Here is a 16,798-nt window from a genome sequence, read left to right on the forward strand (position 1 = left end):
CCTCTCCAGCATGTATTTGTATCGCATGCTTCGGGTGATATAAATCTAAGCGCTCTACCAGCGCTTTGGAAAAAAATGTAATTATACTTTCCTGTGGATTTATTTGCTCATATTCCAACCGCCCAAAGGACCAAACTCGCTGAATGGTCCTTGGGACTTCCCTACCCCGTTGAAATTTAAAATGATTAACCTGGTTGAAGAATTACAGATTTCGTGTTTATTTCCTCCTGGTTCCGGGAGTATTCCAACCGGGATTTCGGGAAAATCAGGGAATATATTGAAATTAGCGGAATTTTGTAACCATGGTTATTGTTTAGGGTGGGGGGACATCCCAATGATTCCAGATAGCACTAACCCGCCCTGCCTAGGCTATAGCGGTTTATAGGGTACTGCGCACGCCCGAAGACATGTCAGAAGACTCAAGTTTGGGTCAGGTGAGCCTGAATTTCAATGCGTCCACTTCATACACTTCAAAAAGTAGTTTAACGATCATTGCATCTCAAAAACCATGAGTACTCCTCCAACACACCGGTTCAAAGCATTGCGGAGGTAAGTTGCCTACATTGTTATTCTTCTTCTTATTATTGTATTTTTATTTGACTAGGCAAGCCAGTTAAGAACACATTATTATTTACAATGAAGGCCTACCCGGGCCTAACCCAGACGACGCTGGGCCAATTTAACGCCGCCCTATGGGACTCGCAATCACGGTCGGTTGTGAGACATCCAGGAATCCAACCATGGTCTGTAGTGACGCCTCTAGCACAGAGATGCAGTACAGCTGAGCCACTCGGGAGCCGATTAAAACTAGTCAGACACATCCCAAATCGCTGTCTCTAAATTCACTTGAATCACGTTGGTAGTAACACGCATTCATGTTTTACTGATTTACGTTTGTTGCGCAAACTTAATGTATTTTGTTCAACTTTGAGATCAATATTACTTATCTTTTAGAAAGTTCATGTGACAGGTTTGAACAACTTCATTACTCATATCTTTCATTGATTCTCTTTTGCGTTGCCTGGAAACCCGACGTCTAGGTGGGCAGAGATGAGTGTTTGAGTCAGGAAATGTCCCTCTCACCACCTCTACAAGCCAGAATGTTATAACGGTATATTTTAAGGTACTTTACTGGTTGTCTGTGTGGTTGGTCCTTTTGGTGGCAGAAAAGTATAATTACATGCTGATGGTGCATTTGGATTTCAATCACCTGAAGCATACACAGAACCATGTAAACATGAGCATGTGTACCAGCTTGGCAAGTATGCATGCCTCTCCAGCAAGTATCCATCCTTCTCCAGCATGTATTTGTATCACATGCTTCAGGTGATCGAAACGCTCTACAAGTGCTTTGAAAACTTTCCTGTGGATACATTGTCTCACATTCCTACCGCCCAAAGGACCAACTGCAAGGACAACCGGTGAAGTACATTTAAAATATAATTTTATTCACCATTCTGACTTGTTGCGGTCATGAGAGGAAACTTTCCTGATTCAAACACACATTTCTGCCCGATGTAGTGTTAAATGCAATTCAACAGGTTGCCAGGCAACCTGATTGGCTGAGTCATTTTCCTCTGATACTGGGGTTTTAATGGTATGGATACTGCCCATGGGCTGTCCTCTGTTTGGCACACACTTTTCACCAGGCTTATACATTATATGGCCAAACGTATGTGGACACCCCATCAAATTAGTCACTGACAGGTTATTTTTTTTATATATATTTTTTTACCTTTTATTTAACTAGGCAAGTCAGTTAAGAACAATTTCTTATTTTCAATGACTCCCTAGGAACAGTGGGTTAACTGCCTTGTTCAGGGGCAGAACAACATATTTTTACATTGTCACCTCGGGGATACGATCTTGCAACCTTTCGGTTACTAGTCTAACACTAACCACTAGGATATCTGCCGCCCGTATAAAACCGAGCACAAAGCCATGCAATCTCAATAGACAAATATTGCCGGTAGAATGGCCTTACTGTAGAGCTCAGTGACTTTTTTTTAAACGTGGCACTGTCATCGAATGCCACCTTTTCAACAAGTCAGTTTGTGAAATTTCTGTCCTGCAAGAGCTGCCCTGGTCAACTGTAAGTGCTGTTATTGTGAAGTGGAAATGTCTAGGAGCAACTATGGCTCAGCCGCGAAGTGGTAGGCCACACAAGATCAAAGTATGGAACCGCCGAGTGCCGAAGCGCATACAAATCATCTGTCCTCGGTTGCAATGTTCACTACCGAGTTCCAAACTGCTGCTGGAAGCAACATCGGCACAAGAACTGTTCGTTGGGAGCTTCATGAAATGGGTTTCTGTGGCCGAGCAGCTGCACACAAGCCTAAGATCACCATGCACAATGCCAAGCGGCGGGTGGAGTGGTGTAAAGCTTGCCGCTATTGGACTCTGGAGTAATGGAAACGTGTTCTCTGGAGTGGTGAGTCACGCTTCACCATCTGGCAGTCCGATCGACTAATCTGTGTTTGGTGGATGCCAGGAGAATGTTACCTGCCCCAATGCAGAGTGCCAGTTGTAAAGATTGGTGGAGGAATAATAGTCTTGTCAAGATCTGTGTGAAAGAACTTGACTGGCATGCACAGAGCCCTGACCTCAACTCCATGTAACACCTTTGGGAGTAATTGGAACGGGGACTGCGAGCCAGGCCTAATCGCCCAACATCCGTGCCCAATCTCACTAATGCTCTTGTGGCTGAATGGAAGCAATGTTCCAACATCTCGTGGAAAGCCTTCCCAGAAGATTGGAGGCTGTTATAGCAGCAAAGTGGGGACCAACTCCATTTAAATGATTTTGGAATGAGATGTTCGACTATACTTTTGGCCATGTAGTGTATCTGTAAGCCTGTTCGAGATTAACATGACAGTGTAGAAGGAAGCATGCGCGGAAAAGCAAGAGCATGTTATGAATGCAAGAAGAATGGCAGCCTAACCTGCAGAAGGTGTACTGAATATGATTTGATCTAGAATACTAACTACAAGACTTGTTTCCTTTACACATAGGAATACACTGGCTTTGTCTGACATGTATTTCAGGAACAGGCTGGAGGAGCCCTGCATGAAGATCCGTCTTTTAGAGTGTATGGAGCTGCTGAAAAGGGCCAGAGCTGCCTTCCAAGCTGGCCGCGCATTTGACGAGAGCTTCAGACAGGTCCAACTGGAAGCCCTAGTGCGCATGCTGGTGGAACACGAGTGTGACTTTGTGGATGCACTTGGGAGGGACCTCCATAAGGTACAGAAGTTATTCTCCAGATGGAGAATGTCTAATAATTTCTCCATATTTTAGTAGGAGCTGAAGAGGTTGACAAGATGCAGACCAGTACATAATAACAATATACAATGTATTCATACCCCTTCACTTTTTCCTTATTCTAAAATTGACTAAATAGTTTTTTCCCTCATCAATCTACACACAATACCCCATAATGACAAAACAAAAACAGGTTTATATACACTTAACAAAAATAATATAAATGCAACATGTAAAGTGTTTGTCCCATGTTTCTTGAGCTGAATCAAAATGTCCCAGAAAAAGCTTCTTTCTCTCAAATGTTTTCAAACATTTGTTTACATCCCTGTTAGTGAGCATTTCTTCTTTCCACGATAATCCATCCACCTGACAGGTGTGGCATATCAAGGATATTTTAGACAGCATGATCATTACACAGGTGCACCTTGTGCTGGGGGCAGTAAAAGGTCACTCTAAAATGTGCAGTTTTGCCACACAACACAATGCTACATGTTTTGAGGGAGCGTGTAATTGCCATGCTGACTGCAGGAATTTCCACCAGAGCTGTTGCCAGATTATTTGTTTATTTCATTACCATAAATCGCCTCCAACATTGTTTTAGAGAATTTGGCAGTACGTCCAACCGGCCTCACAACCGCAGACCACGTGTATGACGCCATGTGGGCGAGCGGTTATCTGATGTCAAGGTTGTGAACGTAGTCCCCCATGGTGGCGATGGGGTTATGGTATGGGCAGGCATAAGCTACAGACAAAGGACACAATAGCATTTAATCGATGGCAATTTGAATGCACATAAATACCGTGACTAGATCCTGAGGCCCCCTGTGAGACCATTTCTTTTAAGGCAGTGATTCCCACTTTTTATAGTCCCGTACCCCTTCAAACATTCAACCTCCAGCTGCATAACCCCTCTACCACCAGGGTCAGCGCACTGTCAAATATTGTTTTTTGCCATCATTGTAAGCCTGCCACACACACACTATACTATACATTTATTAAACATAAGTTTCTGTCACAACCCTGCTCGTGGGAAGTGACAGAGTTCTTATAGGACGAGGACACACATAATAATACATTTTGCTCTTTAATTTAACCATCTTGCATATAAAACCTTTTTGTTAATTGAAAATTGTGAATAGCTCACCACAGGTTAATGAGAAGGGTGTGCTTGAAAGGATGCACATAACTCTGCAATGTTGGATCGTATTGGAGAGTGTCTCAGTCTTAAATCATTTCCCACAGTCTGTGTCTGTATTTACTTTTCATGCTAGTGATGGCCGAGAATCCACTCTCACATAGGGCATCAGTGTCTTAACAGTGCGACTTTCCAAGGCAGGATACTCTGAGCGCAGTCCAATCCAGAAATCTGGCAGTAGCTTCTGATTAAATTACATTTTCACAGAACCACTTGATGCAATTTCGATGAGGCTCTCTTGTTCAGATATCAGTAAGTGGACTGGAGGCAGGGCATGAAAGGGATAACGAATCCAGTTGTTTGTGTCATCCGTTTCGGGAAAGTACCTACGTAATTGCGCATCAAACTCACTCGTTTGCACACACAAAATCATACGATGATGGAAAGACCTGTGTGTTGTCCTTGTTAATGCAGACAGAGAAGAACTCAAACTTCTTAATCATAGCCTCAATTTAGTCCCGCACATTGAATATAGTTGTGGAGAGTCCCTGTAATGCTAGATTCAGATCATTCAGGCGAGAAAAAACATCACCCAGATAGGCCAGTCGTGTGAAACTCGTCATCATGCAAGTGGTCAGACAAGTGAAAATAATGGTTAGTAAAAAGAACTTTAAGCTCATTTAAAAAAAAAATGTCAATACTTTGCCCCTTGATAACCAGCACACTACTGTATATTGTAAAATCTTTACATGGTCGCTGCCCATATCATTGCATAGTGCAGAAAATACACACGCGTTCAGGGGCCTTGCTTTAACAAGTTAACCATTTTCACTGTAGTGTCCAAAACGTCTTTCAAGCGGTCAGGCATTCCCTTGGCAGCAAGAGCCTCTCTGTGGATGCTGCAGTGTACCCATATTTTTTGGGGAGGGGGTCTTTTCCACCAGCATTGTCCCTGCCATATTTGCGGCAGAAGGAAGAATTAAGCACTCCACAATAGTATGGGGCTTTCCTGTCCGAGCCACTCGGTAGCTCACCACCATATAAGACACTTCTAGCCCCTTCTTATTAATGGTATCTGTTGCATTTATACATGTCTTACTACTCAAAAGTCGTCTTAATTCTCATTGGCTGCATCAGATTCCCAACTGTCAGTGTCCATGCTAGCTGGGCTACCTTTAATTTTACATTGTTGTTATTTCGCTGATCACTAGATGGTTTAATTTTATTTTTGGCAGTGAAACTAGGCTAATCGGGCGAGGGGGGAAACCTCACCCAAATGTATAGCCCGTTGGAAAATATAAATGGACTGTTTGAAAATGTGAAGATTTTTTTTATTTTTTAAATTGTGAATCACATTTTTTATTTGGCGTACCCCCGACGGCATTGCGCATGCCCCTGGGAATACCTGTTTTAAGGTATCTGTGATTAACATGCATGTCTGTATTCCGAGTCATGTGAAATCCATAGATTAGGGTGTAATGAATTTATTGAAATTGTCTGATTTCCCCTCATATGAACTGTAACTCAGTAAAATCTTTGAAATTGTTGCATTTTGTTCTATATAATGTATATGTGTGTATATACACTACCGGTCAAAAGTTTTAGAACACCTACTCGTTCAAGGGTTTTTATTTTACTATTAGAATAATAGTGAAGACATCAAAACTATGAAATAACACACATGGAATCTCGTAGGAACCAAGAAAATGGCAAACAAATCTAAATATCTTTTATATTTGAGTTTCTTCAAATAGCCTTTTCCTTGATGACAGCGTTGCACACTTGGCATTCTCACAACCAGCTTCACCTGGAATGCTTTTCCAACAGTCTTGAAGGACTTCCCACATATGCTCAGCACTTGTTGGTTGCTTTTCCTTCACTCTGCCTGTCCGACTCATCCCAAACCATCTCAATTGGGTTGCAGTTGGGGGATTGTGGAGGCCAGGTCATCTGATGCAGCACTCCATCACTCTCCTTGGTAAAATAGCCATTACACAGCCTGGAGGTGTGTTTGGTCATTGTCCTGTTGAAAAACCAACGATAGTCCCACTAAGCCCAAACCAGATGGGATGGCGTACCGCTGCAGAATGCATGCTGGTTAAGTGTGCCTTGAATTCTAAATAAATCACTGACTGTGTCACCAGCAAAGCATCCCCACACCATCACACCTTTTCCTCCATGCTTCACGGTGGGAACCACACGCAGAGATCATCCGTTCACCTACTTTGTGTCTCACAAAGACACGGCGGGTGGAACCAAAAATCTCCAATTTGGACTCATCAGACCAAAGGACCGATTTCCACCAGTCTAATTGTCCATTGCTCGTGTTTCTTGGCCCAAGCAAGTCTCTTCTTATTGGTGTCCTTTTAGTAGTGGTTTCTTTGTAGAAATTTGACCATGAAGGCCTGATTCTGAACAGTTGAATTTCAGATGTGGCTGTTACTTGAACTCTGAAGCATTTATTTGGGCTGAAATTTCTGAGGCTGGTAACTATAATGAACTCTGGGTTTTCCATTCCTGTGGCAGTCCTCATGAGAGCCAGTTTCATAACGCTTGATGGTTTTTGCGACTGAAAATTCTTCACATTTTTCGTATTTACTGACTTAAAGTAATGATGGACTGTCATTTCTTTGCTTATTTGAGTTACTACATGATTCCAAGTGTTATTTCATAGTTTTGATGTCTTCACTATTATTCTACAATGTAGAAAAATAGTACAAATAAAAAACCCTGAGTAGGTGTTCTAAAGCTGACGTGTGTGTGTGTGTATCACCTTCTTTATTACTAACAGTGATTTTATTAGGGAATCCACATTCCTGAAGGCACACATTGGTTCCCCAATAAATCTCTGTGGCATTTTATAATGTTTATCTTCAAGGTAATCAGTAGTGTAAACAAACCGGCTACCATCAAGGCCTTATTTCAAATGTTCTGTCCGAGACCTGAGCGTTTGTGCTGTTTCGCCAGCCGCGGTTTGAGACGGTAGTGTCTGAACTGATACTGGTGAAGAACGAGGCTCTTCATGCCATCAACAACCTCAAGAAGTGGATGGAGCCGCAACCAGTGGAGAGGAACCTGGTAAGACTGTTACAGGGTGCCCCGTGTGTGTTTTCTGAATACTGGGTCGTCTTCAGTTGGGAGAAACATTTTGAAATGGAGTGAAAGGGGAGGTACTACTACCTGAATTTGTCCAGTAAAAACACCGGTTTTTGTTTTACGTTGCATAACCTTTTGCTATGTATGAGGGTGGTTTAGTTGGACTTTGTAGGAATACACAAGTTTTAAAGCCACTTAAAATATGATTGTTGAATCATCAATTAGTTAAATTGTCTTTGAGAGAACGGGCTGTCTCTCGCCTACAAAGCAATGTATTGTGCTGAACTTGTCAAAACAGCTTAGAATAGTCTGGGTGCCAGTCTGTTTTTGCTCTATTTTCAACTTCTTATGGAATTGTCATGCCAAACAGTGACTATGCACGTAGTACCTGTGACTCATGAGTTTTCCATTGGCTGGGTAATGTGAGCTCCTCCCCTCTGCCTTCTTCTGATTGGTGCAGACCACCACGTTGGATGAGTGCCTGGTGGTGTGTGAGCCACTGGGGGTGGTGCTGATTGTGGGGGCCTGGTGTAGCCCTGTTCAGCTCTGTCTGGTACCCCTGGTTGGGGCCATTGCCGCAGGTAACAATACACTGTAACTATAGGCTTTAGGGCATTTAAGTATCACACTCAAACACGATGCTCATCCATTTGCATTCAATACTGAAAGTTGCTTGCCAATCGTTGTACTGTTGTATCTGTTTGTTCTTTAGGGAACTGTGCGATCCTCAACCCCTCAGAATGTAGTTCTCACACATCGGAGCTGCTACACCACCTCATACCGTCATACCTGGACAATGTGAGTTGAATTCAATGTTACACAGGTGGCTGTTTTGGTGACTTGTCATATAAGTGAGTATACCTTTTAACCAACAAACATTCCTGCTCTTTTCAAAGGAGTGTTACCATGTGACCCTTGCAGGGGTGAATGACCTGGCTGAAATAGTGGACCTCAATTTTGATCATGTCTTCTTCACAGGTAAAAAAAAGGTTCAGATTTAAAATGTCACCATTGCCTTATCTGAATTTTGCTCCCTAATCTTTGTTGTATCAGACGTAATGTGTGCTCTGTGTATGAGGTAATAATGGTTCCTCTAGGAAACCGTGAGGACGGGGGTAGAGTGGCACAGGCAGCAGCCCGCACCCTCACACCCGTCACCCTGGTCTTGGGCGGTGGTAAGAACCCCTGCTACGTGGACCAGCAGTGTGACATCCCCACCACGGCACGACGCATCACCTGGGCCCGCTTCCATAATGCTGGGCAGAGTATGGTAGCACCTGACTACGTCCTGTGCCATGCCGAGGCCAAAGCACAGCTGCTCCAGGCCTTGCGCTGCTGCCTCCTGCAGTTCTATGGTTCAGACCCCCAGGAGTCTAGGAGCTTTGGCCGCATCGTGAACCTGGAGAACGTACACCGCACCACGGACCTGCTGCGGAGGTCTGGCAAGGTGGCTGTAGGAGGCCAAGTGAATGAAGCAGATAAATACATTGGTAAATGAACGAGGAAGGAAGTTTTGAAGAGATTCTAAGGCCTGGTTTCCTTGACGAAGATTAAGCCTAAGTCCTGCGCAAATAGCATGCTCAACAGAGAATCTCCATTGAAAGTGCTTTTCAGTCTGGGATTAGGCTTAATTGGTGTCCAGGAAACTATTCCTACATGTATATGCACCTGATTTACAGTCTGTACTACACCACAGTATTTGTACATAATGACTTTTGTGTATATATATTTGTTTGTGTGAAGCACCAACCGTTCTGTGCGATGTGATAGACTCGGACCCTATCATGCAGCAGGAGGTTTTCGGACCCGTTCTGCCCATTCTGACCGTCAACAGCATAGATGAGGCAATCTCCTTCATCAGTCGTCGAGAGAAGCCTCTCTGTGTGTACGCTTACTCTAGCAACAGCAAGGTGACTGGCACAAGCTTACACACACAATTAATGTGTACACATACAATATATACTGGCTGTCATGCCTCTTTCTGCTTCCCGTGCAGGTAATCTCAAGGCTAATGAGTGAGACCTCAAGTGGGAGCTTCTGCTCCAATGACAGTGTCCTGCAGAGCCTGATGGTGGTCCTGCCTTTTGGGGGAGTAGGTAGGTTTGAGAAAGGTCTGCCTGGGTCAGATTACTGCCTCAGGTCTTCAACCCTTCTCAGTACAGAGACCTGGGTCATGTTCAGTAGGGCATACAGTAATAAAATGTTTTGCAGCAGAAATCTGTTCTTATTGAACAAAGTATTAAAAACAAACATGGTATTGACAGACTGATCAGGTGAAAGCTAATATCCGCTATCGATGTCACTTGTTAAATTCACTTAAATCTTTAGATGAAGGAGGGGGCAGCTTAAAAATCCTTCTTTAACCCTTGGTAATAGGATTGTGTGCAATTCAGAGGGTGAAGGGGCAAGACAAAAAATGTAAAAGTATGGTAGTACAGTACGTGCCAGGCGCACCGGTTTGTGTCGAACTGCATCTCCCTTTAAAAAAAAATATATATATTCCATAATAAGGTCTGACAGGCCGCACCATAGTGAATGAACAAGTATTATATTAACCCTCCCATATTTTGTTTAACTCTACTTGACAGGTGCCAGTGGGATGGGTTCCTACCATGGGCGCTACAGCTTTGACACCTTCTCGCACCGGAAATCATGCCTGCTCAGAAACGGTTGCATCGAGTGTGTCACCTACCTGCGCTACCCACCATATGAGGAACGCAATCTGTCACTTATGACCTGGGCAAGTAGCCTTTCCCAGAAGAGCCAGGGCTGGTGCCAGATACTGTGACTGTGTGTGAGTTGGAAGACGGAGACCTTTTTACAACACTAAGCCGGGCTGAGCTCTACTGTACTGGCTTGATTACACATCCACCATAGTTATTGAAACCATGCTGTAAATCCCAGTGTGAAGAGGATATCTGAACCTACAGTACATTGAGGACCAGTTGTGATAGTTCTCCAATATGACAATATATTCAGCACATTACATTTCTGATGTAGAACATGATGCTAATGCAGTGACTATGATCAGCAAGTTTATTTACTGCAGCATGGCATGATAGCCCATAAGTATAAATATTGTATCCATGGGATATTTTAAGCTATTCGTCCAGTGTTCTCTGAAATACTTTATAAAGAAGCTTCTTGTGATCCAACCTGTGACATTTAAATACAACAATGTACATTGTGTGCTTCCAACACAGGATTATAACTTGCTCACTTCATTACAAAATTCTAATTCTTTATTCGGTATTATCCTAGTATCACAGGTTATTGTTGTAGCAGTTTTTCCAAATTTCATTAAAAGCAGCAGGTTTAGCCTCTAGCAAAGTCAAACTTGATTCAAGTCTTTATTTGAAATTTAGGGGCAGTTCCATTACGAGATATTCAAGCGTTTACCATCAATCTGTCGTTTACATATGCCAATGATGATCCTTAAACAGAATAAATGTTGTTTCAAAGTTCCCCAGTCTGTTCATTCATGTGTAGATGTGTCATTCAGGTCTTTTGTAGATTTTCTCATTACCTTATTTCATGGCTGTGTACCTGGCCACTGGAAACAGGTAGTTGCGCAATCTGTGGGAAGACGTGAGGTGACTGTTCATCAGCTAGAGCACACAATCTAAAATGTGCACATTTATACCAGGAACATAGTGGATTGCGAAAGTATTCACCCCCTTGGCATTTTTCCTATTTTGTTGCCTTACAACCTGGAATTAAATGATTTTTTTGGGGGGGGGTTTATCATTTTATTTACACAACATGCCTACCACTTTGAATATACAAATAAGACTTCAGCGTGCATAACTATTCACCACCCCCAAAGTCAATACTTTGTAGAGCCACCTTTTGCAGCAATTACAGCTGCAAGTCTCTCGGGGTAGGTCTCTATAAGCTTGGCACATCTAGCCACTTGGATTTTTGCCCATTCTTCAAGTTAAAACTGCTCCTGCAAGTTGGATGGGTTCTGATGGTGTACAGCAATCTTTAAGTCATACCACAGATTTCCAACTGGATTGAGGTCTTGGCTTTGACTACACCATTCCAAGACATTTAAATGTTTCGCGTTAAACCACTCGAGTGTTGCTTTAGCAGTATGCTTAGGGTCATTGTCCTGCTGGAAGGTGAACCTCCATCCCAGTCTCAAATCTCTAGAAGACAAACAGGTTTCCCTCAAGAATTCCCCTGTATTTAGCACCATCCATCATTCCTTCAATTCTGACCAGTTTTCCAGTCCCTGCTATTGGAAAAACATCCCCACAGCATGATACTGCCACCACCATGCTTCGGGGATGGTGTTCTTGGGGTGACGAGAGGTGTTGGGTTTGCGCCACACATAGCATTTTCCTTGATGGCCAAAAAGCAACATTCTAGTCTCATCTGACAGGAGTGCCTTCTTCCATATGTTTGGGGAGTCTCCAACATGCCTTTTGGCAAACACCAAACGTGTTTGCTTATTTGTTTTCATTGAGCAATGGCTTTTTTTCTGGCCACTCTTCCGCGAAGCCCAGCTCTGTGGAGTGTATGGCTTAAAGTGGCCCTATGGACAGATACTCTAATTCCAAGATATTTGCAGCTTTGCAGCTCCTTCAGGGTTATCTTTGATCTCTGTTGCCTCTGATTAATGTCCTTCTTGCCTGGTCCATGAGTTTTGTTGGGTGGCCCTCTTGGCAGATTTGTTAATAATGGATTTAATGGTGCTCTGTGGGATGTTCAAAGTTTGGGGTATTTTTTTATAACCCAACCCTGATCTGTACATCTCCACAACTTTGTCCCTGACCTGTTTGGAGAGATCCTTGGTCTTCATGGTGCCCCTTGCTTAGTGTTGTTGCAGACTCTGGGGCCTTTCAGAACAGGTAAAGTTGAAGTCGGAAGTTTACAAACTAGTTTTAATGACTCCAACCTAAGTGTTTCAACCACTCCAAATCTTGTTAACAAACTATAGTTTTGGCAAGTCGGTTAGGACATCTACTTTGCATGACACAAGTAATTTTTCCAACAATTGTTTACGGACAGATTATTTCACTGTATCCCAATTCCAGTGGGTCAGAAGTTTACATACGCTAAGTTGACTGTGGCTTTATTAAACAGCTCGGAAAATTTCAGAAAATGTCATGGCTTTAGAAGCTTCTGATACGTTAATTGACATCATTTGAGTCAGTTGGAGGTGTACCTGTGGATGTATTTCAAGGCCTACCTTCAAACTCAGTGCCTCTTTGCTTGACATCATGGGAAATTCAAAAGAAATCAGTCAAGACCTCAGGAAAAACAATGGTAGACCTCCACAAGTCTGGTTCATCCTTGGGAGCAATTTACAAATGCCTGAAGGTACCACGTTCATCTGTACAAACAATAGTACGCAAGTATAAACACTATGGGACCACGCAGCCGTCATACCGCTCAGGAAGGAGTGGTGTTCTGTCTCCTAGAATTGAACGTACTTTGGTGCAAAAAGTGCAAATCAATCCCAGAACGACAGCAAAGGACCATGTGAAGATGCTGGAGGAAACTGGTACAAACGTATCTATATCCACAGTAAAACGAGTCCTATATCGAGATAACCTGAAAGGCTGCTCAGCAAGGAAGAAGCCACTGCTCCAAAACCGCCATAAAAAAGCCAGACTACGGTTTGAAACTGCACATGGGAACAAAATCATGAGGGAGGAAAATTATATGGATATATTGAAGCAACATCTCAAGACATCAGTCAGGAAGTTAAATCTTGGTCACAAATGGGTCTTCCAAACAGACAATGCCCCCAAGCATCCTTCTAAAGTTGTGGCAAAATGGCTTAAGGACAACAAAGTCAAGGTATTAGAGTGGCCATCACAAAGCCCTGACCTCAATCCTACAGAAAATGTGTGGGCAGAACTGAAAAAGCATGTACGAGAAAGGAGGCCTACAAACCTGACTCAGTTACACCAGCTCTGTCAGGAGGAATGGGCCAAAATTCACCCAACTTATTGTGGGAAGCTTGTGGAAGGATGCCTGAAACGTTTGACCCAAGTTAACCAATTTAAAAGCAACGCTACCAAATACTAATTGAGTGTATGTAAACTTCTGACCCACTGGGAATGTGATGAAAGAAATAAAAGCTGAAATAAATCATTCTCTCTACTATTATTCTGACATTTCACATTCTTAAAATTAAGTGGTGATCCTAACTGACCTAAGACAGGGGATTTTTACTTGGATTAAATGTCAGGAATTGTGAAAAACTTAGTTTAAATTGATTTGGCTAAGGTGTATGTAAACTTCTGACTTCAACTCTATACATGTGTGTGTGTGTGTGATATATATATATATATATATACACACACAGATCATGTGACACAGATTGCACACTGGTGGACTATTTAACTAATTATGTGGCTTCTGAAGGTAATTGGTTGCACCAGATCTTATTTAGAAGCTTCATAGCAAAGAGGGTGAATACATATTCACGCACCACTTTTCCATTTTTATTTTGTAGAATCATTTTAAATTACAGGTTGTAATGCAAAAAAAACTGGGAAAACGCCAAGGGGGATGAATACTTTTGCACGGCACTGTACCTGTTCAAAAATGTGGCAACATCAGGATCGGCCTCACCTGACCGCACTATAGGGGAAACACTGAACAAAAAGACAGTGTTATAGTTAATATGGCTGTTTCTGGGACAATGTTCAGGATGACTGTTTTACAGTGGTTGGTCTGAACCATATGATTACCTCAAATTGACCTGCATTCTGCTCGGCGACACACTGTCCGTGCTATGTGGAGGGCTGCGCTGCTCTTTCCTACAGACTATGTAACCGGACACACAAGTTAAAAAGAGAGCACATCAAACCAATATGCAGAAATGTATTCACCCACAAAGGGACCTCATAACTAATGCATCAATGGATATTAAATGTCAATATACATGTATTGAGGTGCTTTAAACATGGATTAACATATGCAAAACCTCATCTGATGTGTTACCTGGAAGTACACTAAGACTATTTGGAATTTGAACCTGTAAACGGATCATCAATACTTCCACATCACCTTATAAATGTTCAATTCTCGGGCCTACTCTTTTCTCTGTATATATCAATGATGTCGCTCTTGCTGCTGGTAATTCTCTGATCCACCTCTACGCAGACGACACCATTCTGTATACTTCTGAGCCATCTTTGGACACTGTGCTAACAGACCTTCAAACGAGCTTCAACGCCATACAACACTCCTTCGTGACCTCCAACTGATTTTAAATGCTAGTAAAACTAAGTGCATGCTCTTCAACCGATTGCTGCCCGCACCCTCCCGCCCGACTAGCATCACTACTCTGGACGGTTCTGACCTAGAATATGTGGACAACTACAAATACCTAGGTGTCTGGTTAGACTGTAAACTCTCCTTCCAGACTCACATTAAGCATCTCCATTCCAAAACTACATCTGTAATCTGCATCCTATTTCGCAACAAAGCCTCCTTCACTCATGCTGCCAAACATACCCTCGTAAAACTGACTATCCTACCGATCCTTGACCTCGGCGATGTCATTTACTAAATAGCCCCCAACACTACTCAGAAAACTGGATGTAGTCTATCACAGTGCCATCCGTTTTATCACCAAAGCCCCATATATTACCCACCACTGCGACCTGTATGCTCTCGTTGGCTGGCCCTCACTATATATCCATCGCCAAACCCACTGGCTCAAGGTCATCTATAAGTCTTCACTAGGTAAATCCCCGCCTTATCTCAGCTCACTGGTCACCATAGCAACATCCACCCGTAGCATGCGCTCCAGCAGGTATATTGCACTGGTCATCCCCAAAGCCAACACTTCCTTTGGCCGCCTTTCCTTCCAGTTCTCTGCTGCCAATAACTGGAACGAATTGCAAAAATCTCTGACGCTGGAGTCTTATATTTCCCTCTCTAACTTTAAGCATCAGCTGTCAGAGCAGCTTACCGATCACTGTATCTGTACACAGACATTCTGTAAATAGTACACCCAACTACCTCATCCCCATATTATTACTTACCCTCTTGCACCCCAGTATCTCTACTTGCACATCATCTGCACATCTATCACTCCAGTATTAATGCTAAGTTGTAATTATTTTCACCTCTATGGCCTATTTATTGCCTACCTCCCTACTCGTCTACAGTTGCACACACTGTACATAGATTTTTCTATTTTTCTTTTCTATTGTGTTATTGACTGTACGTTTGTTTATGTGTAACTCTGTGTTGTTGTTTTTGTCGCACTGCTTTATCTTGGCCAGGTCGCAGTTGTAAATGAGAACTTGTTCTCAACTGGCCTACCTGGTAAATAACGGTGAAATAAAAAAATAGAAATAAAGAAATGAAAGAAAAGTTTCATCCAGAGTGGGTGCTTTCAGGTAATATAAAGTTTGTCAGAGGTGGCAGCTCCTCTGTGAATGCGTCGAGACAGCTTTCCAGGTCTGCCAATGGCTGGGAACTGAACTTGCTTTTCTCTGTTGGATAGAGTGAGATAAGAGTATGAGTAGAATGAGAAGGCCACTGGCTGGGGTGAACTGTGTGTAATGATTCTACAAAAGGATTTGCAGAAATATATTTACTTATCTTTCTCTTGCAGATGACAGAAGTGTGGTAATGTTGGATCCCACATCTTGTAAGACACACTGAATCTGTAGGGTTAGGCAGGTAAGCACTGAGTAAAATATAACATATGTTCATCATTACTCTCCAAAAATGAACTGAGTAAGTTCAAACTCAGACCTTGTCCATCTGATCTGTGAAGTATGACCTTTGTTGATGCAAAACACAAGACCGTGACCACTCACAAAGCATAATACTCAATAGAAGGAAAGGACATCACATTACCCTATTGCTGATCGACAGCTCATCTGTTGTTCCCAATGCTTCAAACACATGATCTTCCTTGGGTCTTCTCTCTCCAGTGTAAGTGCTAAAGAAACCTTTGGCAATGACAAGATGATGAGTAAAGCTTTCTTTGATGAAATGACCATATGATGTGCAATGACTTGCTTGAATATCCACCTTTATCGCCCGTTTTTGTGTATATTTTGGGTATGCTGCTGTCTAGCTTTGTGCTGACAGTGGTGTTAAATGTGTGTCAAATCTAGCTAACTTGTTACCAAACAAGATACAATATTGTAGCATTAAAAGCGAGTTATACTATACAGCTAACCACCTTATTTTTGATCCAAATTATATCTTTGTCCAATTCACAGTTAAACATGGTACTATTGTTAGGATACACCGTAGGTGAGATGTCTTTGTAATCATTGTAATCATGTTTAAACCAAATAAAAACGCTCCTTGTGCCTCTTG

At 42.5% G+C, this 16,798-nt stretch overlaps 1 protein-coding gene and 2 long non-coding RNA genes across 5 annotated transcripts; 1 reads left to right on the plus strand and 2 right to left on the minus strand.

Moving 5' to 3' along the window:
- Window positions 1-61: 61 nt before the first annotated feature.
- On the plus strand, window positions 62-10,953 carry aldh3b4 (aldehyde dehydrogenase 3 family, member B4). Of its 3 annotated transcripts, none has more exons than XM_029637271.2 (10): window positions 62-549; window positions 3,045-3,240; window positions 7,361-7,471; window positions 7,950-8,070; window positions 8,202-8,287; window positions 8,386-8,467; window positions 8,587-8,979; window positions 9,260-9,399; window positions 9,486-9,585; window positions 10,078-10,953. In XM_029637271.2, the coding sequence occupies exons 1-10, from the start codon at window positions 509-511 to the stop codon at window positions 10,275-10,277; spliced, it is 1,470 nt and encodes a 489-aa protein (XP_029493131.1). In that variant the 5' UTR covers window positions 62-508; the 3' UTR covers window positions 10,278-10,953. The 3 variants fall into 3 exon arrangements, with proteins under 3 accessions (XP_029493131.1, XP_029493130.1, XP_029493132.1); XM_029637270.2 differs by having other exon boundaries at window positions 64-549; window positions 9,233-9,399; XM_029637272.2 differs by having other exon boundaries at window positions 65-434; window positions 9,233-9,399.
- LOC135565278 (uncharacterized) lies at window positions 10,316-14,798 on the minus strand. The gene is made up of 2 exons (XR_010461471.1): window positions 14,044-14,798; window positions 10,316-11,065 (listed from the first exon to the last, which is right to left on the minus strand). It is a non-coding gene; the product is annotated as an uncharacterized LOC135565278 (long non-coding RNA).
- Window positions 14,799-14,806: 8 nt separating this feature from the next.
- On the minus strand, window positions 14,807-16,785 carry LOC115111336 (uncharacterized). Its single transcript, XR_003860798.2, has 3 exons — window positions 16,659-16,785; window positions 16,328-16,422; window positions 14,807-16,131 (listed from the first exon to the last, which is right to left on the minus strand). It is a non-coding gene; the product is annotated as an uncharacterized LOC115111336 (long non-coding RNA).
- Window positions 16,786-16,798: the final 13 nt, after the last annotated feature.

This window comes from Oncorhynchus nerka, linkage group LG27 (assembly GCF_034236695.1).
Source record: "Oncorhynchus nerka isolate Pitt River linkage group LG27, Oner_Uvic_2.0, whole genome shotgun sequence".
Classification (NCBI taxonomy): domain Eukaryota; kingdom Metazoa; phylum Chordata; class Actinopteri; order Salmoniformes; family Salmonidae; genus Oncorhynchus; species Oncorhynchus nerka.